Source organism: Borostomias antarcticus, assembly GCF_949987555.1.
Source record: "Borostomias antarcticus genome assembly, chromosome: 33".
Classification (NCBI taxonomy): Eukaryota; Metazoa; Chordata; class Actinopteri; order Stomiiformes; family Stomiidae; genus Borostomias; species Borostomias antarcticus.
In genome coordinates this window covers 731,653-757,951 of record NC_140266.1, presented here as the reverse complement: position 1 = coordinate 757,951, position 26,299 = coordinate 731,653, and the positions used below count along the sequence as shown (strand labels likewise).

At 45.7% G+C, this 26,299-nt stretch overlaps 1 protein-coding gene across 1 annotated transcript in view; it reads left to right on the top strand.

Annotated features, from left to right (window-relative positions):
* raly (RALY heterogeneous nuclear ribonucleoprotein) overlaps nucleotides 1-10,636 on the top strand; it is a gene marked incomplete at its 5' end in the record, with an annotated part of 13,932 nt that extends 3,296 nt beyond the window's left edge. The window contains 6 exons of the mRNA XM_084460801.1: nucleotides 2,733-2,805; nucleotides 3,819-3,866; nucleotides 5,857-6,017; nucleotides 6,395-6,511; nucleotides 8,506-8,648; nucleotides 10,189-10,636. Of these exons, the coding sequence (XP_084316927.1) occupies nucleotides 2,733-2,805; nucleotides 3,819-3,866; nucleotides 5,857-6,017; nucleotides 6,395-6,511; nucleotides 8,506-8,648; nucleotides 10,189-10,233 (587 nt within the window). The 3' untranslated portion in view covers nucleotides 10,234-10,636. The remainder of the gene's footprint in view (nucleotides 1-2,732; nucleotides 2,806-3,818; nucleotides 3,867-5,856; nucleotides 6,018-6,394; nucleotides 6,512-8,505; nucleotides 8,649-10,188) is intronic.
* Between the last annotated feature and the right edge of the window lie 15,663 nt (nucleotides 10,637-26,299).

The window sequence follows — 26,299 nt, the reverse complement described above, 5'->3', positions numbered from 1 at the left end:
ATATTCATAGTTATCAAATAACAATATTATTAATACATCTTTTAAAAACTTGAAGGGCCTTTGAAAAACGACTCTTTTTTTATCCGCCTTGCTCTCAAACTGTCTTGGCCAGGTTTCCCGATAAAGAACCTTCTTAAGGAACCCTTCTTAAGCAGCCCTTTGCATGGGAGTTAAGAAGTACTTTGGAGTTAAGTGCTTCTTAACGCGTTCGGGAAACCCGGCCCTTGACGTTACCCACCACCATTTGAAAGATTGACAGCCACGCCTCACTACTAGCCTACTCAGTTCCTGATTGGCCAATCAAGTGCCAAGGGAGAGGGCTATCAATCAATAAATCAATCAATCAATCAAAGCTTTATTTGTATAGCTACAGGCTATGCTACAGTATGGGGGGTGGGTGGGGTAGGGCAGATGGTTGTGGGGGTGGGGTAGGGGTAGGTGAGGTAGGGCAGATGGTTGTGGGGTAGGGGTAGGGGTAGGTGGGGTAGGGCAGATGGTTGTGGGGTAGGGGTAGGTGGGGTAGGGCAGATGGTTGTGGGGGTGGGGTAGGGGTAGGTGGGGTAGGGCAGATGGTTGTGGGGGTGGGGTAGGGGTAGGTGGGGTAGGGCAGATGGTTGTGGGGGTGGGGTAGGGGTAGGTGGGGTAGGTCAGATGGTTGTGGGGGTGGGGTAGGGGTGGGTGGGGGTGGGGTAGGGGTAGGTGGGGTAGGGCAGATGGTTGTGGGGGTGGGGTAGGGGTAGGTGGGGTAGGGCAGATGGTTCTGGGGGTGGGGTAGGGGTAGGTGGGGGTGGGGTAGGGCAGATGGTTGTGGGGGTGGGGTAGGGGTAGGTGGGGTAGGGCAGATGGTTGTGGGGGTGGGGTAGGGGTAGGTGGGGTAGGGCAGATGGTTGTGGGGGTGGGGTAGGGGTAGGTGGGGTAGGTCAGATGGTTGTGGGGGTGGGGTAGGGGTGGGTGGGGGTGGGGTAGGGGTAGGTGGGGTAGGGCAGATGGTTGTGGGGGTGGGGTAGGGGTAGGTGGGGTAGGGCAGATGGTTCTGGGGGTGGGGTAGGGGTAGGTGGGGTTGGGGTAGGGCAGATGGTTGTGGGGGTGGGGTAGGTGAGGTAGGGCAGATGGTTGTGGGGGTGGGGTAGGTGGGGTAGGGCAGATGGTTCTGGGGGTGGGGTAGGGGTAGGTGGGGGTGGGGTAGGGCAGATGGTTGTGGGGGTGGGGTAGGGCAGATGGTTGTGGGGGTGGGGTAGGGGTAGGTGGGGTAGGGCAGATGGTTGTGGGGGTGGGGTAGGGGTAGGTGAGGTAGGGCAGATGGTTCTGGGGTGGGTCAGATGGTTGTGGGGGTGGGGTAGGGGTAGGTGGGGTAGGGCAGATGATAGAGTTAGTCTGGCAGATAAAGGGCCTTCTTTGGCTGAGCGTTGCGTTGCATAAGGGTTATGTAAGCGCTATACGTTGTTGTTTTTTATTGGCCCAGATATTGTCTATATAACCAGCTTCATAAGACCACCTGCTGACCAGCTGTTAGCCTTCGGCAATTTTCATCAACCTTTAATGAACCCTATTTGCTGGAACTGCTGCCTCCACGACCCGACCCCAGATCAGCGGATGACGATGGATGGATGGATATTTGTCAATAATGACCCCAAAAATCCAGATATTTTATAAACCTACAAGTATTCTAACCCATTAGTACCTACCGTACAGTATCTCAGACATTGAACAAATAAATCATGGTTGGGGAAATGAGGATAGGCAAGTCAAGTCGCAGGTCAGTGGCCGAGGTGCGACTAGGTGTCAGGGTTCAGGTGGGGTTGGGGGGTGTTGAGGGCGGGAGGGAGGCAGGCCAGGGCTGGATCCAGGACATAGTAGCCATGGTGTGGAACCTGCAGGTGTCTGTTCCTTCACAGCGGGAGGAGGGAGCATGCCAGCCTGTCTGACCTCGATCAGGGCTCACACACACACACACACACACACACACTCACACACACACACACTCACACACACACACACACACACACACACACACACACACACACACACACACATACACCTCACTGCACGCACACACCTCACACACACACACACCTCACACACTCACACAGACTGCGAGTGTGAGCGTTAGTGTCATTCACAGGGCAGAGGTGAAGAGATGTAAGCATGGCTAAACACCTCCCTCTAGTGGAGACAGGGGGAGCTACACTGCATCTGCGTTTGACAAACCTCAAGGGACTTTTCCCAGCCAATCTCTTGACTAATGTCTCCTCTCCTCCCCCTCTCCTATTCTCTCATCCTCTTCTCTCCTATCTTCTTCTCTACTTTCCTCACCTCATCCCTCGTCTCTCCTCCCCCTCCCCTCTCCTCCCCCTCTCCTATTCTCTCATCCTCTTCTCTCCTGTCTTCTTCTCTACTTTCCTCACCTCATCCCTCCCCTCTCCTCCCCCTCGTCTCTCCTCCCCCTCGTCTCTCCTCCCCCTCCCCTCTCCTCCCCCTCGTCTCTCCTCCCCCTCCCCTCTCCTCCTCCTCGTCTCTCCTCCCCCTCCCCTCTCCTCCCCCTCGTCTCTCCTCCCCCTCCCCTCTCCTCCTCCTCGTCTCTCCTCCCCCTCTCCTCCCCCTCCCCTCTCCTCCCCCTCCCCTCTCCTCCCCCTCGTCTCTCCTCCCCCTCCCCTCTCCTCCCCCTCGTCTCTCCTCCCCCTCGTCTCTCCTCCTCCTCGTCTCTCCTCCCCCTCGTCTCTCCTCCCTCTCAGACATCAACATGGCGGGGGAACCCAAGCCTAACAGACCGAAGGGACTGAAGAGATCAGCGGCTGCTCTCTACAGGTACCACCGCCAGGGCCGGACTGGGAAGATAATTCAGTTATTTTAGTTAAATATTTTAGTTTAATAATTATTATTATTATTATTTTAGTTTAATAATTTTAGTTATTCGGCCCACTGAACGGGCTTTCTGATTTGGGGGGGGGGGGGGGGGCAATTACGATTTTCGTGCTCATGCGGGCATCCAAGCCGACCCACACCGGCCCACTTGAGGACCGGCCCATCGGGATTCGTCCCGAACGTCCCGATGGCCAGTCCGCCATTGACCACCGCCTGACCAGAGCCAAGGCATCACCCAACCCCTCAGGGAGGGTTTATACTAGGGTTGCAAATCTCAAGGAATTTCATTCATCGATAACTGTTAACCTTAACAAACGATAGTCGATTAATTGATAAGAACGTCCCACGCCGGACTTCGCTTTGCTCACTTCATTTTTGGGTCTTTTTACGCCGTGTTGTTGAAATTTCCCGCCATCCCAATTAGCCTTCACTACATGGCGGGGCGCCCTCATGTGCAGTCAGACCTTAAATCAGGATTACATTTCTCACAACTCCCGTTGATAATGTTCATTCCAAAATAAAAGAAGTTATGTTCCATTAACAAGCAATTAATTGAGTAACCAGATCTTACTCATTACTAAATTACTAAATTCTTGTCAGCAATTAATCGATAGTCGATTAAAGGAGTAGTAAAGGGAGACTTTAACATGTTTTTTGAATGATTTTTCACGGTGCCCACCCACATCCATTGTATGACCAAAACGGTGGTAGAGCAATTATCAGACTTTCTCAAAAGTGCTAGTTTTGTCAACTTCTTGATTTGAACCATTGTATATGATCATAAGTAACCTTAAAACAGGGCTAAACATGCATTTTCCCTTTACTACTCCTTTAACTATTAACATCCCTAGTTTATACAGTAGTCTAACTCTGTGTACTGTATGTGTGTGTGTGTGTATGTGTGTGTGTGTGTGTGTGTGTGTGTGTGTGTGTGTGTGTGTGTGTGTGTGTTCCAGCGGCTACGACTTTGACTACGACTACTACCGAGAGGACTTCTACGACAGGTGAGTGGAGGGCTCTACCTCGTCGCCATGGTAACCTGGAACACATACCGTTTCTTTCGTTTCACAACCTTCTCGAAAATCAGGCCCAGAAACTCTTGCGAGATAACCTAGAACTTTCCTTTTCACATCTGAGTCCTTCCAAAATAGAAATGTCGAAATTTTCAAGGCTATCATTCCTTGTGATAACGTCTCTTTCTTTGTCTGCACCGTCTGCTCATGTCATGTATTTTATAAAAGGCTTCGCTAACGCAGACGTACAGTCGGTTCACTTATCGCGGACAAATGTAGCTCATAGCCTACTGTACAAACGTGGCCCAGATGTTTGGTGGCTACAGTTGGCGTGTTTGTAGTCTTTTTTATGATTTCCAGGCCTTACAACTTTGGCAGGAGGAGTAATCTTTAGATGACTACTACTTTGATCGTCTTGAGCATCTGGTCTCTGTGATTATGTACTTTCAAGTAAGACACATCAGAGATGGTCACAGGTTGACCGCTCAGCTGAGTCTGTTTACATCTGACACCTTCACTAAAACCACTGCCCATCTGTCGTCCGAAAGCCCCTATCGGGCCAGCGAAGCACGGGTACAATATGAACTCATCGTCACTATGAATGAGGGAAACGTCAGTGTTTCAGAGTATAAATGAAGCTGGCCCTTTGCAGACAGAGCGGGATCAGGCAGATGGATCTGTGCTTTTAGTGCCGTCACAGACCCCGTGTTTAACACAAGGTACTGTTTCACTCTGGATAGTCATCTCTGGCGGACATCACCATCTCCATTCTCTCTCTCTCTTTTCCTCTCTCTCTCCCGCCCTCTCTCTCCCTCCCTCTTTTCCTCCCTCCCTCTTTCCCTCCCTCTCTCTCTCTCTCTAGCTCCGTCTATCTCTCCCTCCCTCTGTCTCTCCCCCCCCTCCCTCGGTCTCTCCCTCCCTCGGTCCCTCTCTCCCTTGGTCTCTCCCTCTCTCTCTCTCTCCCTCTCCCTCCCTTGGTCTCTCCCTCTCTCTCTCTCTCCCTCTCTCCCTCCCTCTCCCTCCCTCTCCCTCCCTCCCTCCGTCTCTACCCCCCAGTAGGGAGCTTGTTAGCAGATGTTTGAACATCACTTCCAGCTGAGCACCAGACCTCCTTCCACAGCTTGATTTACCCTCCCCTCTCCCCCGCTTTCTTTCTTACTTCCTCCATCTCCCCACTGTCTCCCCTCTGTCTCTGTTCCCTCTCACCGTCTCCCTTTCTTTCTTTCTCCCTCTCCCTCCCTCCCTCCACGTCTTCCTGATTTATCTTCTCTCCGTCATGGTCAGAGAGAGGATCAGACAGATGTACCTGAGCCCCTGACGTAAGCCTCAGTATAACAGACAGAGACAGACAGACAATGATTCACTCCTCGCGCTCTTCTGATCTGGAGTCTTCAAGGGAGAGGATGTGGGAGGGAGGAAAGCTGCTCTCTCTCTCTCTCTCTCTCTCTCTCTCTTCCTCCCTGTGTTTCTCTCTCACACTCCTTCGCTCTTTCTGTTTCTTTCTCTCCCTGTCTTTCTCCCTTTATCTCTCTCTCTCTCTCTCTCTCTCTCTCTCCGTCTGGCTGACAGATTCAGCTTTGATGCTGGAGACTCAACTCATTTAGAAAATCCCCAATACCCCTCAAACTCCAGACTTCATCCGTCACACCATTTCATTTCATTTCAAACCTTTATTTATACTCGTAAAGCACTGAGGTTTCCCTCATTTAGGTTACAGTGTTGACGAGTTCACACAAATACACAAATAACAACAGAACAAATACAATATACAATATACTTTTATTATTATTATTATTATTAAAAACAATTACAGTAAATGGTGCTTGTATACACTGATAATAGCTAGCTAGCTCGTATTCTAACACTAGCTAACACTAGGATGTTAATTAGAATACGAGCTAGCTAATGAACAATAGCCATACGAACAGTAGCTAACGTTAGCTAATAACAGCTAACTCCCAGACGCCATCTCCCTCCTCAGGTTGTTTGAGTACCGGGGCCGGGTGTCTCCAGTGCCTCGCGTCGTGCCCGTCAAACGCCCCCGCGTGGCCATGCCTCTCGTCCGCAGGGTCAAGGCGCTTCCGGTCAAGCTTCTTCCGCGTTCCTCTGTCCTTGCCTCCAGCAACAACAGCAAACAGAAATGTAAGTTCCAACCCTCCTCAATCAATCAAATCAACCTCCAACCTCTTCAATCAATAATTCCATCAATAGATCAAAAGTCACTCAACCCAGATGGCACAGAGCCCCCAAGCTTTAGTTAGAACCGTTGGTAGTATACTGTATCTGGAGGTCCGGAGGAGGAGAGATGATTTAGAGAGTATGCAACATGGAGATGAGGTAGGCCTATTGACTGACTGCTCAGAATTGACTCCAATAATCTGTCACACTCTCCCTTTTCCTTCTTCTCTCCATCCCTGCCCACCTCTCTCCCTCCCTCCCTCTCTCTCTCCATCCCTGCCCACCTCTCTCCCTCCCTCTCTCTCTCCATCCCTGCCTCCACCTCTCCCTCCGTCTCTCAGCAGTGAGATCTACAGAGCTCCAGGCCATCAAGTCAGAGTTGACTCAGATCAAATCCAACATTGACGCCCTGCTGGGTCGGCTGGAGCAGATCACAGACGACAGACACAGCGCTGCTGGTGAGCTCCTGACCAATCACGTCACAGCCCACACACTTTGCGGGCTAGGCCAAAAAGCCTTGATTAAAGAGGACGTTTGGAAATTTGGACATCGGCCCTCGTTTGCAACTTAGCCATTATGTTGTTAATTAATTGAGATCATTTTCAGCTGCTTCCATGCTGTCCCTCGTTTGGGCTTCTTGTCTTTGAAATCGAGAGTTTAACATGTTTTTGAATGATTTTTCAAGGTGCCCACCCACATCCATTGTATGACCAAAACGGTGGTAGAGCAATTATCAGACTTTCTCAAAAGTGCTAGTTTTGTCAACTTCTTGATTTGAACCATTGTATATGATCATAAGTAACCTTAAAACAGGGCTAAACATGATTTTTCCCTTTACTACTCCTTTAAGCTTCTACGACTGTACAGTCTGCACACACCTGCCCTCTGTCACATAGGCCTACATGTCCAACAGTGCATATTTCCTTCACTATTAATTTCCTCTATGAATGATTGTGTTTCACTGAGGAGAATCTCTAAGAATGTTTTCCTCGTACCCAAGAGTAGAAAGCTATATCCTGGACATTTTGTTAAAATTCCCCCATGTCTTTATTTTTGTCTTCAATCAAGTTCAAATGAAGTAGCCTACTCCTTTTAGTCAGTTGATGGGTGACTGTGGTCCAGATCCTTGTCAATTAATTGAATAAATGGAACACGGAAACAGAACATCCTTAAGTTTGATTTGGTGGATTAAGTCTACCTCGTTTGAATATGGTCTATTATGGGCATCGGCCACTATCGGAGCCCAGTTCAGCTGATAACGATAGTTTTAAAAACATCAGATTAATCGGTCATCCTCTACTTTAAACCAAATACGGTTAAAAGGTTAAGGGTTTCTCAGAGGGTTCACCCTCGACCACAGCCACAGAACCCTTTGTTGTTCTAGGTACTGTAGTAACTGAGAAGTACCTCTGCTGCCTCTCTAGTACCCCTCCCCTCTCCTCTCTTCCCCTCTTCCTGGATTAAGAGCATTTCTATTCACAACTAAAGCGTTTACTGTGAAAGTGGTCTGGTTTCTGGTCATACTAATACGTTGCACACACACACGCCACTGGAATGTTCTCTAGGTAGTTGTGGAGCCGAAGAGTTGGTTCCCGATACTCTCCAGGTGAGCGTTGGAGTCTGTGAGGAGCAGCCAGCTAGCTGTACATTATGTTAACCCGCAGCTAGAAGATCAGGCTCTGTTAAGTTTCAGGATTTGTTGGGGCAGTGAAGTCCCACAGGGACAGAGACACCGGGGACATGCTTCTTTGGAATTTAATAACAACAACAAAAATAGCCTGAGGTAAAAAGGCTCTAGCAAACAGAAAACAGTTCAGGCTCCCCGGGTCCGTGGCTATTTGCAAATACAACTGCTTGATTATGTCGAGGAGGAGAGGAATTCGTTCATTTGTTGTTTTGTTTTTCTTTTACAGGATTCTGATTGGCTAACGTGTCTTCATGCTTGTCGTTACACTGCCGCCTACAGGCGTAGAGTGCTCTTGGTGGCGTATTTATGCGGGTGGCAGCGTATTTATGCGGGTTCGTGTGCACGATTTTATTTTTTTACACGTAGAGGGGGAAATATCCGTTTTTGTAAATACTGTACCTGTGTAAACGAAGTCAAGTCCCAAAAATTATCCCAAGAAGGCAGACTAACATTTGGTGTAACAAACATTGAACTGGCACAGGAGAGCAGGACAGCAGAGCAGATAAACCCTGTTGATTGGAAACAGGACCCAGGTGAGTGTCAGGAAGCAGGTGAGAGCGATGAGCTTGATTGGACCGCTCCATTAGCCCAGCGCAGGAGTGCAACCCCCGGCCCGGCCACAAGGTGGCAGCAGATGTGGAAGCAGAAGGCACAGCCTGAGCTGTAACAGGTTCATCATCTTCCTGTCAAGTAATCCATCACTTTGTGTGTGTGTGTGTGTGTGTGTGTGTGTGTGTGTGTGTGTGTGTGTGTGTGTGTGCGCAGAGCTACGGAAGGCAGAGGACAGTAAGAGTGAGGTGTCTCAGGAAGAATCGTCCTCAGACCCAGAGGAACTTCTGGAGGAACCTCAGAACAGCGACGCCGAAGACGAGGACGCGACGCAGGACCACGTCGAGTGCGATGACATGGTCAGTGCGTGTTTGAAGGGACATCTGGCCTAAATCAGGGGTGCAGACTTGCCTTTAGGTGACAATAGCCGTTTTTAATCCAAAATAGGTCATTTGTTTGTCACCTTTTTCACCTGTGATCTGTTTGCACCTCTGCTAAATACATTCTTTTGAAAATTGGATGAGCAGTCTTTGTGCGTGTGTGTGTGTGTGTGTGTGTGTGTGTGTGTGTGTGATATTTGTTGGGTGGGCTGTGAAGGCTTCTGGAGCTTGAGTTGTGTTTTGGCCGTGGCGTCACTCTAGCGCCTTGCTCTCTCAATCTGAATGTTTACTCCACCATAAGGCTGGTCGCACCATATTACAATGGATTCCCTCAGTACCTAGTGAACACAAACAGACATGCCATTGTATTTCCTGAGAGCAGAGCACTCATTCACCTAATAATTATGTCTTTTCCCAGGAAAACAGTCACTTAGCAGACATGGGGTCCATCCTGCAATAAACGGCAAGTGCTGCTCTGTGTTGAAGCAATGTGATGGTGCTGGCAACTTGCAAACGGTGCGTGTCTGTTGTCTTGCTGCTGGAGGCTCATTTACAGAAATGTTATAGCTAATGTTTCGGCTAATTTGCTGCAATTAAAGTTGACCTGAGCAGGGTAGGTTATCTGAACTCACTCGCACTCACACGCAAATATGCACGCACGTACACACACCACTGTGCAACCAATCAGAACCTCCGAATCAGCAGGGACCTCAGCGTCATCCTCGCCAGGCAGGTTGGAACGCTTGTTCCAGCACTTAACCTTTCACCTCTATCCGGGTCTGGATCCACATCACCTTGGTCTCTTCACCTGACCCCTCTCCGTCTCCGTCAGAGATTCTCTCTGTCACCCCGTGAACCCCGGAGATCTGACAGATGACGGAGATGTTTGAAGTTCACTCCAGATGCAGAAGAAGCCCAAGGGTCTGGGACAAGAAATATTACTGCAGAAGGTCAATCATGAAAGCCTGGTCACCTGGTTCAAATACTGATGAACAGATCAAAGAGATGGGGCTTTTTTCAAATGAGGCAGATGTGCTTGAAAGTGAACAGACACGACGATCATGATCATTTTACTCTGATCCACAGGACATGATGTGTTGAGTGTTGCATTTTAGTAAAAGTTTTTTTTTTACCAAGTCACAGCAGTGTTAGGCCATTTTTTAGTAAGAAAAAAAATGTTTTAGGAAGTCACAGCAGTGTGTCAGGCTTGTGAGCCAGCATCGATTTCTGTATCCCTCCCTGAGAGGAATTATTCTCAGAAGTGAAAGGGAGAATATGTCACGTTCGGCTTTAAAATTGATTGAGAGAAAACAAAACCTCATGTGGTGACACAGAGTTATCTAGCACAGGATTGGTCAGCTGCTCCACACACACACACACACACACACACACGCGTTCCCTCCTTTTCTCTCATGCATAAGTAGCATTCTGTCTGTGTTATGTGTCTCTCTCCCTTTCGGTTTCTCTCTGTCACACCCAGACACAGACAGGTCCTAATGCTCCTCCCCCTCTCTTTCAGGCGACAGGGAGCGGGAGAGAGACGTCAGCAGCTGTGCTGTTTTAGCACTGCAGACTCCACAGGAAGACTCTCAAAACAGGGTAGCGTGAAGAACCCTCGCCACTCTCTGGCCTCTGTCAAGCGGAGACAGACTCACACACTTTCAGACTGACACACTTTCTAGACACACAGACGAAGTGGCAGACAAGTAGGCAGACACACGGACAGACCGATGAACAGATTGACAGACTACCATATACTGTACACAGACAAACTGAGTGACACACAGTTTCTCTATGGACAGAGTATTGCTCCTGCAAACTTGGATCTGATCAACCGCCTCTCTTCCTCATCTCATTTGACCTCTGAACTTTTAACCTCTGACCTCCAGACCATAACCCCAGGACGCACACACAGACCTCCTGTGCCCCTTGTACCCTCATCCTCTTCCCCTCGTCTCTCCCTACGGTACCTGTGATTTTACAATGTCTGTTGTCTTATTTATATGCCGATCTTGAATAGATTCTACTGTTATTTTTATTGACTTGTGCATAATTCCTCTGCTTGCACTTTCCAGCCTGCAAGAGATCTTTACAGATGTAAATAAACAATGTGAACTTGTGACTGGAAGCTGATTTTTGTCAGGTATGGAGGTAGATTAGTGTCTTTATTATGCAATCAAAAATAGGTTTGAGAGCAAACCTTTCCACGCTGCAATCAAAAAATTGAATCGAGAGCCAAACTATCGACAACGCAATAAAAAAAATGTATTGCAAGTAAAATAAATGTTTGATACAAAATGTATAAATGTGAATCAAAAACTTTTGTTTGCAAATCCAACGGTTTTGCTTGCAAAATCTTTTATTTTGATTGCATAATAGACACAAATCTACCCCCATAGTCTGGCAGGGGGGGTTGGGGGTTTATTACGTGATGGAGACTAATGTGTTTTAGGGGGTGAGACGTGATGGAGCACGTTTGCTTTAGTAGACATTACCCACATGAGGTTGGACAGGCGAAGGAGCTTTAATTGAGACCTAACTGAAAACGTACGCATGCAATCACACACACAGTCAGTCTCTCCTCTCTCATACATACACACACACACACACACACACACACACACACAGTAGAACACATAATTAGTCACTGTGAACAAACCCCCCTACAGCGTTGCTGCCAACAGTACAGGCCCTGGTGAGTAATGTTCAAAATAATAGCCAAGCAATTTCTCTGACAGTATGCATTTTAAACTTCATATTTCATTCCAGCTGCCCAATTATCCATGTAGTATGATACAGTAAATGCCAGATTTCAGGCCTGTTCATGAGCTATTTCACAAAAATGTAGGCCTACTTGAGTCAGATGTTATCAATTGGATGAGTAGTCAGATTTGGGTTGGGCAATGCCCAGGGGACCCCCCGGTAAGCACTGCTACACACACCCATTACAAACTAGCTACTATAGCTACACACACCCACTACAAACTAGCTACTATAGCCACACACACCCACTACAAACTAGCTACTATAGCTACACACACCCACTACAAACTAGCTACTAAAGCTACACACACCCACTACAAACTAGCTACTATAGCTACACACATCCACTACAAACTAGCTACTATAGCTACACACACCCACTACAAACTAGCTACTATAGCTACACACACCCACTACAAACTAGCTACTAAAGCTACACACACTGATCCAGGCTAGCTCCCAACATGCACGCATGGCCGTACTGTACATCTATACTGTAATTCAGAGAGGAGCTTTGGAAAACATTGACGCACAGCACTCAAGAGGATGAGGCTGTTTGAACTCCTTTCCCTTCCATAGAATTAGAAAATCATTGATCTTATATGACAGGGTCAGTATCAACACATGCTTCAACCTACTGTATCCAGTCACTATAGATCAGAGATTACATCAAGGAGGGAAGTCTCACCTCCACCGTGAATGAGATGTGATGTTGAACAGGGAGTTGGAGTAGATTTGCGTGAGAAAATGTGTGTATCGTAGTGTCTGTGAGAAAGTGTGCTCCTATATTCAAACCAGATGGGAGGACTGGCTCATTAATCACATGCCAAGCACAAACACACAGCTGTGTTCAAATACGCAACAAAAGTGGGTACGTCACAAACTGTGGAATTACTGGAAATGCTTTTCGTTTTTAGAGTGACTCTTTTCTGCCAAAACTAGAACAACCAAGTCTCCATCATTCTGTAGTAAGTTACATTATCTTTTTTTAAATCTACGGTTTCTGGAGCTCTGGAGCCTGGCTGTACGATCGCAAACTTGTGAACAAAATAAATACCACATACGAGCAAATATGACCTGCTCCGCTATAATGAAACTGTTAAAACTAAGATGCCTGGATAAAGAAATAATTTTTCAAAACGATATATTTCACAGAATATAAACTAACCACAGGTTCGAGGTCTGGGTAACTGAACGCCTTTTCGCCTCAGCGTAACGACGTAACCCACGCATTCCCGTCACCTGACTCGAGTAGCATGCTACATTTTTCTCGCCTGCTATATCGTTTTCTTGGAGTAGTAGGTACTATATAGCATGCTACTTCTCGCCTGCTATATAGCAGGTAGCAGGCATTTCGGACACAGCCACAATCTATCTAAGCCTGTTGCTGCCCTCCTGTGGCCGAAAACGGTAAATGCTCTTGTGGTAGCAACATAGAACTGCAGGTTCTGGGACCACTGCCTCTTGTGGTAGCAACATAGAACTGCAGGTCAACAAGGGAAGGGAGCCAGGGAGGGACAACCCGACATTTGCTATAAATGGTGCGCTGGCTTACAGCCACGCACAAAAAGGTTTGGATTAGTAAAAGTAAGTCTCAGTGAGTGTCTCTATATATAGAATATATAAAACCTAATGGGGTTAGGTTACTGTACATGTGTATCATACGACACAGAATCATTTTATTTAGCTGCAAGCGGCCTGGGGCCTCATTTATCATTGAGGTACGCCATATTTTACACGGTCTTTTTCGCGATTTCAGGCGTACGCCATTTACCCCCCCACATTGCGATCTATCAAGCCGAAAGGGCGAAAATTTAGTCGCCTTTCTACGCGCTTTTGTAGGACACCTCTCAGGTTGTCGTACCGATTTACACGGTTTTCTACACCCTTTTTGAACACAGGGGGAACTGGCGACGCAGGTGGTGCGTCGGTGAATTACTATGTTTGATGGAGAGAATAAGAGCGACAGTTTCTGAACGCACAATCATGTAGGCTAATAGCCCAATTCAGCACAAACATATATCGCAATGCAAGATAAGACGTGTCCTCTAACCGGCTCATTCATGGTCCGATATGGATTTGTTCCCCAAACTGAACCTATGCGCTGTCCCAAACCTTTCCGCGCTATATGACACACACCTAATGCAGGCACTCCATCAAACGGCAATAATTGACCAATTAGATTGTCATTAATATGTGATCATGTGGACCTGTTTGCTCTTTGGTAAGCATAGGCCTATAAATGACAGTCCTCCTGTGCGTAATGCGAGCCTAAATGAATCCGGCGCTACTTGGCCTACTGGCCGAGATAGAACTCCAAAGAGGTGACGGCGATGGCGACTGCACCCACATAAGGGCACCATCAGTGAATGAATACGTCTATGTGAATCGCTAAAATGTGCACACTATAAATACCCAAATCATATGTGACGCCGACATGCTCATCACAAGTGTAGTGGCACGGTGGCCTGGCTCCACGCATGACTCATTCATCCTGGCGCACAGCAGGGTAGGGGCTAGACTGGAGGCAGGCGCTGCGCGTGACGGCTGGCTTGTTGGTGTGTGCATAGCCAAGATACATATTCTTTGTCTTATTTACTTTAATCTCTATTAGCATTTTCCATCTATACAACGACAATACAATAAAACATAAAAACTTACAATAACAGCTTATGGGTACTTCCATCCATGCAGCTTTTTTTTCTTACTCAAATATGACAATTTTAATATTAGTGGTATCATCACACTTCCTTCTATAATCCATCCATTTTTCCCATCTCCCTTCAAACTTTCCTTCCTGCATCCTCAATGCATAAATAAATCTCATAAATCTCCTCCACAACACCCACCACTGCTCCTTGGTTGGGGGTTCCACCTTATACCAAGCCCTCATTATTGTCTTTTTACTAGCAACCAATAGTACTTTCACTAGGTATCTGTCCCCTCCTTGTACATCATTCTGTTATGTTTGCCAAGATGTATATTCAAAGCTGATAAGAATGAGAACCAGTCAAGACCCCACCACAAAATGAGGACCCAAGCCCTCAGCCCCCTCCCCGTCATGAGGGTTACCAGCGGGGCCAAAGGGCCCACACTGAGGTCATGCGCCAGCTATGAAGACACAAACAAGTAAGGTTCACATTTCTACCATTTTATTGTCTGTTGGTGGGTGACTGTGTGAGGTGTGTGAGTGCGTTTGTGAGTGAATGTGTGAGGTCCGTGAGTGTGGTAGTGAGTGACTGTGTGAGGTCCTTGAGTGTGGTAGTGAGTGACTGTGTGAGGTCCGTGAGTGTGGTAGTGAGTGACAGTGTGAGGTCCGTGACAGCATGTGTGAGGGAATGAAGTGCAGTGAGGATGTCCTGTTGGCTCTGGTGGTGTAGTGTGGTGACCTCCACCAACTGCTGAACAACTGCCCCACAACTGCCCCAATCCCTTCTGCCATTTCCCTCTGGGCCTCTAGGGTCATGAGCCTACAGCACAGCGTCTGAGAGGAAGCCCAGCCCTCAGGGACCCTTGAGGCAGGGACGCTGGCAGCCAGAGGTGGAGGCGTGGGCGGTGGAGACGGAGACGGAGGCGCTGGAGATGGCACTGGAGGTGGAGGCCGGTGCGCTGGAGGTGGAGGCACTGGAGGTCGTGGCGCTGGATGTAGAGGCTGCAACTGGCGGGGGCACGACCGTCAGGTCAAGGACCACTGCAGACTCCCCCTCCTCTGAGTCCCACCCCACGTCAGAGTCTGGAGAAACAATTTCAGTCATTTTCTTTGAGTTTGTCTGTTAACTTGATTATGCATTAAACATTGTATTGTGTAGCCATATTCAATTGATATGTTTTTCTGTTGGCAGCCAAATAAATGCTTAAGTGTGATTTACCGGGTGATTTAGATGAGAGTCTTAATTTCCCAGAGGGGAAAATGTTTAATGTGGTCTAACATTATGAAGTGGTCATCTGTGTTATCGTTCCCTGTTTTTGGTCCTAAATCAATTATAGCCTACCACAGAATGTGTGGAATGTTTGCTTTCCTCACAGCCACATAATACAGCATGTCCGTGTAGCCTACGCCAAATACAGGATGCACGAAACGTACAGTAGGCTACCTAAACTGTAGGAGCAATCAGACAAATGTAGGCTCGTACAAATAGCTTACCTTCCGAAGATGATTTTCTTTCCTCGCGTGGACCTCACCAACAAGCACATGCACCTCCGTCTCCGGAAAGTTTCTCTTCTTTCCGCGTTTTTCCATAAACGTATTTGTCTTTCCTATGCTCCACGCTATATTATGTCGGTTCCTTCCGGGGTATCCACGTTGTGCGCTGTCATAGTTTTGACCATATATGGTTGAATTTGGGCGTGGAGAGGGCGGAACACGGGGCGCGTGCGCGTACGCTCTCTTCTCCGACACCGTCGGATTTTCTGTGGTGAATTTGGCGCAGCAGCGTGTACGCCATTTTTGATAGATCCGAAAAGCGTGTAAATATTCTCGTCGTACGCTACTTTTCGCATTTTCCTCGTTTTCGTTGTACGCCCTCTTTTACACCTGAATTTACACGCTCTTTGATAAATGAGGCCCCTGACCTTTTCAGAAATGCAGGAACAACATATGGTCTCTGCTTCACGTTGCACTTTAATGGCACTTTTAACAGCCCTTGTGTGTGTGTGTGTGTGTGTGTGTGTGTGTGTGTGTGTGTGTGTGTGTGTGTGTGTGTGTCTGCATGCATGCGTGAGAGAGCGACTAGTTATCGCCATACCGAGAGTAATGCCGTGTTCCAGACAGTATTTTGAGCCTATAAGTTACGACTTCAAGTCACGAACAACTGTGATGTTGTTAAGACCCAATGCGTCCTAAATAAACTACCCATTTCATAGATCATGAAACTCTTTAGGGTTGCACACCGCAATGTTAACTGTGAAAAACGAAAGGAATTCTCTCATGACAGCATCAAAGCAAAGAAAACGTAAAAACAATATTGTGCTTTGGATTGCTTTGCTTTTTGATTGTCAGCCGTTGAAAATGTTGACTTTTGTCCTTTGATTGAGTATTTAGAGTATACTAGCTGCCCAGTGATTTTAAGAGAGAAACTTGGTATCTGTAATGACCTATAACCAACCCGGATCAGCAGCTACATGGGAAGTGGGCGGAGACCAGGGAGGAAGTGGGCGGAGACCAGGGAGGAAGTGGGCGGAGACCAAGGAGGAAGTGAGTGGAGACCAGAGAGGAAGTGGGCGGAGACCGAGGAGGAAGTAAAGATAGAAGTTAGGAAGGTCATTTTCAGAATCTAATTTTGATCCAACTCAATGTAAACTAGTGGAGACTTTCACACACCTGCACAGATAGGTGCGTAGGAAATGACTAAGTCCCATGTAGTAAAAAGAAAAATTCTCGCACACTATCTTTCACCTCAGTGAGAGAACTTTATTAGACGCGTATGTTGCCTCTGGGTATGAAATGCGCTATACAAATAAAGGTTTGATTGATTGATGATTGATAGACGTTTCAGTCCTTTAGACCTTCATCAGTAAAATCTTTTTACTAAATCATTTTTAGTGATGAAGGTCTAAAGGACCATAAAGTTCTCTCACTGAGGTGAAAGATAGTGTGCGTGACTTCTTCTTTTGACCCAACTCAATGTACCAGGACTTGTAAGTGGTAGGGGGGCCGGAGTAGGTTTGTGGTTGGGATGATGAATGTTAGGGTTAAAAGTTCAGGGAAAGAGCTTGGGATTGAAAAGCAAGAACTTAACGGAGTAGTAAAGGGAAAATGCATGTTTAGCCCTGTTTTAAGGTTACTTATGATCATATACAATGGTTCAGATCAAAACGTTGACGAAGCTAGCACTTTTGAGAAAGTTGATAAATGCTCTACCACCGTTTTGGTCATACAATGAAGAGAAAATAAGTGACAAGCCAGGAATCTGTCCTAGCCCACTGGACCGGAGGAAGCAGCCCCCCGTCTCATCCCGTGTTGCCCCTAGCCTTCATGCCGCCTCCACGCGTCTTTCGGTTTGAAACGACGTAGCAGCCTCAACATTCCTCGACCTATACGCTACGGAGTCTGAGCACCTTCCTGTCACCTGTCAGGCATTGAGTCACAACTCACCGCCAAGCCTTCCTCTACGTCACTTTCAAACGTTTTGGCTTTTTTCTTTTTCTTCTTCTTCTGGTTGAAGAAATTCAAGTCGTCTAGATCATCTAATATTTCTATAAAACAAACAAACGGAAAAGTATCTATCTATCTATCTATCTATCTATCTATCTATCTATCTATCTATCTATCTATCTATCTATCTATCTATCTATCTATCTATCTATCTATCTATCTATCTGTCTGTCTATCTCCCCCTCCATCTTTCTTCCCTCCTTCCATCTCTTTCGCCTCTCCTCTTTCCCTAACCTTTCCTTCTCCCCTCCTCCTCCATGTCCATCTCTCTCTCCTCTCCTCCGTTGCTCTCCTCCACCTCCCTCTAACATATGATGAGACGAGCATCCGGGTTGAGGCAAAAGGGGAGTTTGTTCGTGTTAGCTAGCAGTGGGGGCAGTGCATTGACCTCTTGGCAATCTCAATTGCCAAGAATCAATCAGGGTCTTAGGATATGTATGGGTCACACCACGTTTTCATCCTAGGGCCACGCCACAGCCATATCCAACGATCAAGGACACTAAATCCTTAAAACCACCTCCAAGAGCTCCCATTAATGAAGCCTTTCTTGTGGGTGGGTCAATATCTGAGCTCTGTTTGGAAAGAGTACAGTTCTAAACTCTTGGAATTTCATCCAATATCTAAGCTATCTAATGGGTCTCCTCACCTATTGTCTTAAAATGGAAACATATGCAACAAGCTGTAGCAGAGATTTGTCGGCCATTTTCCCTCCCAAATCAGACGTCTAGAATTCTCTTGAGAGGATAGATTTGTATTTCAACCTCTTCTGATAGAATGCATTCAGACAAGTAAACTATCTGGCTTACTGGGGCTCTGTCTGCCCCAGTCTGTCTGTAGTTCCATGTGGGGTGTAAGGTTGCACTTAAACTGTGAATCATTGTCTGGGAAACTAGAACCAGACTGATTGTCAAAAAAAAAGGACTGTAGGCACTATTGATCCCCAACGGGAAATTGTTTTTTTTGCTCCGCTATCGCGGGGGTCGATCTGAGATTCTTCTGGCATGCCAAGCACCCCAGGGGGTAGGTAGTTCAGTAGCCCGGCCTGCCCAGCAAACACGCAACGTCAGGGAGACGTTCAGATCATGTCTTAATAACGTCCGTCGGTCCAGAACCCCATTTGTACGTCTGCTGGACCCCTCAATATTCAAACGTCTGGCTTGGACCCCTCTAAGACATCTGTGGACGTGCAAAATGGGTTCAATATCTGAACGTAAAAAAAAACAAATCATTCTGGCTCCTAATTGGATGTCTTTGGACGTCCGAAAAAGACAAAAAAGAAGATGTCTTTTAAACGTGTCTTTGCTCAGTGGGTGGTCTTAAAACAGTGACCTTTCAGTTAGCGATCGTATCCACCGCGCCATGAGCCCCACCCCAAATACTGTACTTTACTTCAATCATATTTAAAGAAAACCACCAAAGTTCAAGAATGTTCACAGATCATCCAATCGCCGGTGGGAAGTAATTTCACACCAACCAGTCAGTCGATTGGCTGATGGCTCCTGACTGCCTCTTACTAAAAGTCAGCCCGAGTCAGTCAGGTGCACCACGCCCCCATTCTGTATATTAGATATAAAGTTGCATCCTCTCCTCTGCTTACGAAATAAGTTGATCCGACCACAATGCCGTGGTTATCTATAAACAATAGAAAATATCAGCTCCAATTCCTATCACATGCTAAAATGACAATAGGAAGACATTTGAATGGCCAACGTTTTCACCGGCACATAGCTGACACCCAAGTTTCTTGCTGTCCACTCCATCCTCCTCCTACGTGAAAAATCCACCGTACTGTATCTTGATTGGCTCGTTTTGGGAAATGTCCGACACAGATTACTGTACATGTAGGCAGTCAGCCAAAAAGGCAAGTCCATCCACTCCCATTCAGCTCCAATATCATCCGACTAAATATTTACACCAATCAACCAGCACACCAAGCCCTGCTATTTTTTGTCAACCAATGGATTGGCTAGAAATGGGCTTAGCACTACTGGGCTATTGTAAACATGATCACTGTAGTCTGTGTTATGATTATCCACATGAGTCTACACACCACCATTAGGCTATCTCACCAATGGAACCGTCACTGTTAAACCAACTGATTGAGAAGCCCCAGGGTCCAGTGAAGCCTGGGTACCAGCGTCTACCATCAGACGGTTTCATTATGGTACCGACCCCTCATGTCAAACAGTGTTTATAGAGTTACGGAGACATGGAGGCACACACTTAAATATTTACATGTGCAGGCCTCAGGGCAGCTCTGCAGGATATCACAGGTCTAGCGGGTCAGGGAAGAATTTTTACAGCTCACTTTTCTGGCCCCCGGGTGATTACTGTTTTTTTGCTTCCCTCTGGAATATGTAGGGGTGGGATGTCTGCCCACCTCCCTTGTTCTCTGTAAAGCGCATTGTGTTGCCTCTGGGTATGAAATGCGCTATACAAATAAAGCTTTGATTAATTGAATGATTGATAACAGCCCACATGTGCGTACGGCCAACAATTTAAAAAGGCTATAGAAGTAGATCTCTTCTCAACATGGCATTCTTTCGAATTATTTTATCTTGCGAAGGCAAATATATCGGTTTATGTTTAATATTGTCAATGTTGTATTTGGAATTGTATTGCGTATAAAGTTTATCTGTGGAACGAATTTGGGTTATCAATCTGCTCTCAGACCTCAGTCTGGGTCCAGTGCTGGGAAGAGTGACTGTCTGTGTTGTAGCAGGATCAGCTTGCCAAAATAGCCCATACAGAGCGAGTATACAGCAAAGCTGAGTCAACTCAGCCCTGGAGTCCTCTCATTAATAATCTCTTTCATCTCCAGCTGCCTTCATTAATTCCAGGTTTTTCCTGGAATCAAGAATTCCAAATGGAATACCTGATCCCCCAATGAAATCTACGACTTTTTTTTATGATTTAACTGTTTGCAGAGATGAACATCTCTTGGAAAGACACACCCGCCTACACACAATCGTAATGTTTTAATTATCATACAATCCACAGAGAGCATTTTCATGAATGCAGGCTACCGTGTTGCAGGTCCCAAATGACTCCTGGACCCAGAAAACACGCAACGTCAGAGAGACGTTCAGATCATGTCTTAATAACGTCCGTCGGTCCAGAACCCCATTTGTACGTCTGCTGGACCCCTCAATATTCACACGTCTGGCTTGGACCCCTCTAAGACGTCTCTGGACGTGCAAAATGGGTTCAATATCTGAACGTTAAAAAAAAACATTAATTCTGGCTCCTAATTGGATGTCTTTGGACGTCCGAAAAAGTCAAAAAAGATGTCTAAAAGACGTCTTTTAGACGTGTCTTTGCTCAGTGGGGAGAGGCCCCCCGCCTCCTCGTGACTAGCTCCTCCCCACTCTGTTGTCAGCTGTCCCAATCCAGCCAACCCCACACCTTTTCTCTTAGCTCGCTGCTATTTTTTAATGATTCACTTAAATATCATATTAGAGACTACAGGAATAGCTAACACATAATGGCTTAATATTTAACCAACATCTCTGTAACCATTTGTGCACTCTCCTGTTAGTCATGTCTCTCTTGAAGTGATGAATAATTTAGCCCATGTTTATTGCTCTGTAAATGTTCATCATGTTTATTGCTCTGTAAATGTTCATCATGTTTATTGCTCTGTAAATGTTCATCATGTTTATTGCTCTGTAAATGTTCATCATGTTTATTGCTCTGTAAATGTTCATCATGTTTATTGCTCTGTAAATGTTCATCATGTTTATTGCTCTGTAAATGTTCATCATGTTTATTGCTCTGTAAATGTTCATCATGTTTATTGCTCTGTAAATGTTCATCATGTTTATTGCTCTGTAAATGTTCATCATGTTTATTGCTCTGTAAATGTTCATAGCCAAAAGACAAACGTTTCCCAGGAGCTTGCTCGATCAAGTCAGACAAGATTTTTTTACCGCTCACTTTTCTGGCCCCTGGGTGAAACTGAGTTTTTGCTTCTCTGTGGAATAATATTGTATATAATATGTATATATTATGCCCATTGCTCTCTGTAAAGCGCATTGTGTTGCCTCTGTGTATGAAATGCGCTCTACAAATAGTTTTGATTTGCTGGGCAAATGCTGGAGTACACATGACCAACAAAACATTGAGGTGACGGTCACTCAGAGGTAGAATGGGTCGTCCAATGACCGCGGAGTTGGCGGTTCGAATCAAGGCTCATCCTGCCCACATCTCGCAGCGTGCTTGGGCAAGACACTGAACCCCAAATTGCTTGTAATTTTACCTAACGTTAGCTAGTTAGAAATATTGTCTCCCAAGTCATTGTACAGCTTGAATAACAAGCAGATCCACCTGAAGATCCACTTAGGGATTTCTCCCACCCAAAGCTCACATCAATTTCAAAATGGCAGCTGCTGTTTGACTAAAGCGTATTTTTGCTGACAATCCAAATCACATGAAAAGTAATTGTGGAACCTTCAGTCTCCAAGAGGTTTCCCATGCTCCTGTGTATGGAAGGACCTGATATAGGCGGTGTTGAATCTTTGCCCTGTTGGATTCGATATCTTGGTGCTCATCTAACTACAGTGATTCTCACACAGCAATCAGAGTTGGATGAGTCTGGAAGAGGTGGTCGCAGGAAATGAAAAGCCCAGTTAAACTATCTGCCAACGGTGATGACCCCGCATGTCAACCCACTGTACAGCAGGCCTACTCATGTCCACCGTCACATGCCTATCCAGACCCAGCATGTGGTATCAGTTTAAGACTGATGGTATTTAATCATAACAAGAGGGAGTGAAATGTGAAATTTCAGTTTCCAAAAATAACAAAACTTTTTTTAAAGTGGTCTTTGAAACTTCCCACTGGGTCTGGGTTGGATCAGGATTAATTCAATATAAGAAAGCAGTTCATCCTTCTACGTGGAGGTAGTATTACGTGGAGGTAGTATTACTGGAGGAAGTCACTAGGGCGCCAATGCCCACCATTCGCTCCTATGCTCTCTCTCCTATGCCCACCATTCGCTCACAACGTGAACTCTGTCTGCCAGAATTCGTGATGGTGCTTGGGGTTGGATGGTTGATCACCGATTATCTGTTCTGACATGGAGGTTTAGCCTATCTGGGTGGAGACTGGCTGCCTTTATTGATGCATAGCCTATATTTGCCGTTCTCTTCTGAGGGTCAAGTGAAGTTTATTTTAAGCACATTTAAAAACAGCCTAGGCCGACCAAAGTGCTGTACATACATAAAACACAGATTAATTACAAAGCAACTAAATACACGTAAATACAAGGCAATATAAAACAAAACAGTAAGACACATACAAGACAACGTGAAGCAAAGCAACAAAGCACAAACAGATAATGCAGGACAACACAAGCCAAACAAATAACACATTACATGATAGCCTACTGACATTTATCACTAGTCCCCTGAGAAGGCTAGTGAGTACAGGTGGGTTTCTAATTTGGACTTAAAAGCTCAGGTGCTAAACCATTTAGTGCTTTATATGCAGTCAGCAGAAATTTAAACTGAGTTCTGAATTTAACCAGGAGCCAATGGAGCGGGTCAGACAACAAATCAACTCCCTGAGAGACATGATCTGTTTGGGAGCTATCACTGTGTGACACATCGTTTTTCATGCAGCTGCTGTGTGTGTGTGTGTCTGGTGTGTGTGTGTGTGTGTGTGTGTGTGTGTGTGTGTGTGTGTGTGTGTGTGTGTGTGTGTGTGGACTCACATATCCATCCATTCTCAATCCAGGACCTGTATTTATCAAGAGTAGGAGTGCTGATCTAGGATCAGGGCCCCCACCTCTCCATATTATATAATTAAAATGCGACAACAGATCCTAGATCAGCTCTCCTACTTGTTGATATGTTTGATAAAAGACGCGCCCTGCAGATCCACACGGCTCGTGGGTTTGACCCGTCCTATTTTTTTTTTATGGATCCACCCCACCGCCCCAGATCCTTCCTCATTCCAGAAGGGCCCGAGCCCTGGAGCAAGCTGGTAGTACTCTCCTCCAGCATAGTGGGAGCTATACTCTGCAACCTGCAAACAGGGTGATACACACACACACACACACACACATTGGTCCTGACCTGCCGAGAGAGAGACCCACACATAGACAAAGAGATACCGCTTCTGACCTGGCTGGAACTTTAGAAGGTAAGTCTGGAGTATTGAAGGGGTTTCTGGTTTAGGATAAGGTTGTGGTGAATAATTAATCAGAATGAGCAGAATCATCTAGATTACAATTCTTCGAAGTCTCAGATTTACAGCAACAACAGTGAATACAGTATACTGTACGAACAACACTGGACATTAAGCAGTAATTACAGATAAGAACAGTAGGCAGAGTTAAAGATAAGGCACCCTGTGTCTGATATATGGCACAGATCGAGGCAAGAAAGATATGTATTTAAATCACCTGGAGCCCTGGCTCTCAAGGTCAAGTATTCACCTGTCAGAAAGCCTGAGAGTTAGAACAGCAAATCCTCTGATAACTCAAGGTGGAGTCCATACGGATTTGAGTTTTAGAATAAATTCAGCCATTGGACTAGGGTTTGCTCGCTACACATAGGAATCAGACGGGCAACTTCTACAATTTCATTGTCTTGTGGATATGAAGTTTTCCTGTGGTAAGTGACAAACAAATATTACATTTATGTTACAATGTTCTAGCTTTTAGGGTTCCAGGATGTATGTAAATCCTTTTAATTATTAGGGCAATAACAGCAATGAGATGAAGTCATAATCATTATCTTAACATGAACAAAAATGTCCCACTTAAAAGTCATTATCTAAAAAGTAATTATCTTGCACACACTTACTAGGCTATATTTAATATAGCCTATCATTTGACTTAAAGGTACATTTATAGTTAAAGCGATATAAGTATTTCCACTGCTATTTACTTAACTGTGAATAATTATGGGATAAATAGGCTACAAGTAGGCTATTTTAATCTGAACTCTTTCTATAATCTATCCTAATTCATGAAAAATCATGGTGGTTTAACAATTTACAACTTACAACACTGGTTATTTGCTTTGCTTACTTCCAAATCAAATAGGGTCAGAGTCTGCTCTGGGGAAGCAGAATATGACACAACACCACGCGTGTAGATCTGGGTCCAGTGTTGTGTGTAATGGGCCAGTGCATGACAGGAAGAGGACCTATGATGAGAGTGTCTGCAACATCACGGCCATGTCTCGTCTGCCATATTTTACAATCATAGTTTCAAACGTGTACAGGCCTATTCCTGTGTCATGTCTCATGTCTCATCATCAGTATTGTTTCTAAGTCACTAAACAAATAAGATGTGCTATGATTATGGTTAGTATTGTTATTAACAAAAATAATATTTACATTAGTGCAGTCACTTTGGAAATCATTTTTCTAGCTGCCTGCCTATCCAGAAATATTACCCTAGATCCATCCCTTATACATACAATAACTGATGTTTTAACATTTTAAGGGGCAGCTTATTATTGTCCTTCATGGGAACTGACACTTCTATTTTAAACCAGGGAACAATGATTATTCTATGCACTGAAGTGTGTGGAATAATTTGTGAAAGGTTTACTATCATTTAGCACAGAATGTATCTATCAAATTTAGCTCCATCTTGAATATGAATGTGTCTATTTAAAGCTGCAGTATGTAACTTTGCTACTGCTACGAGCTAGCATGAAGGGCACGTTCTCTCTGCTTTATCCCTTATTACAATTGCTATAGCAGAGCCAAACATCAATCTGCAAAGACACAGTTTTCACAGAGGAGCTGCCACCCTCTCAAATTATCATAGCAATATTTAAATTGTTTACAAAATCTTACATACTGCAGCTTTAAGCTGTTTAATCGAAAATCTCCTCCAGTATGGGTTTATTGTGATCCTACATTCTTGTGGTTGTGCTCAGATGTCCCCTGTGCTGCTTTTGGTCTTCCTGGTACTGGGCTGCTCCCACCTGGCACTGGTCCACTGCCACCTGGTACCCGAACAGCACATGGTCTCAAAGAGGCCCACCTACACAGACCTACAGACCGCCACCCCCTCAAACGCTCCACCCATCCTCATAGTAGGTCCGTCTCAATCTGCGCGCATGTGTGTGTGTGTGGGGGGGGGGGCGTGTGTGTGTGTGTGTGTGTGCCTCATTCTCAATGATTTGTATTTGCTGTATGACATCTGGTAATATGCCTGTCATTATTCTTTATAGAATTATATAAAACAGTGAGGAAGAATAGAAAAACAAAGAAACCAAGAAAGGTATGACCACATCGAAAATTAAACATAAACATGTACTGAATATGATTGACAAGGTAAAAGCCCTGTTTATTTATCTCTCCCTCTCTCCATTTCTTTCCAGAAAAAATATAGGCCTAGTATAATAAATAAGCGGCCCCCGCCTCCTGCCAACTGTGTGCCGCTACGGGGCAACTGCAAGTCACCCAATAATGTCTGCTGTGAACCCTGCGCCTTCTGCCACTGTCGCCTCTTCAGGACGGTGTGCTACTGTCGGATGGGATACCCGCGCTGCTGAGACACCCGCACAGCAAAGAACATCCTTGTGGACTTCCTAAAATCGCGTTTAAACCTTGGATTTTCACACTGCAAGACTTGGGGAGACGTGTCAAATGATTTGGAGACTCTTTCTGCCGTGTTACAGGAACCAAGAGAGGCACGAGCTCCGCAATACCCAGAATCTTCAAATGAAAAAGACTTTTGCTTTTTTTC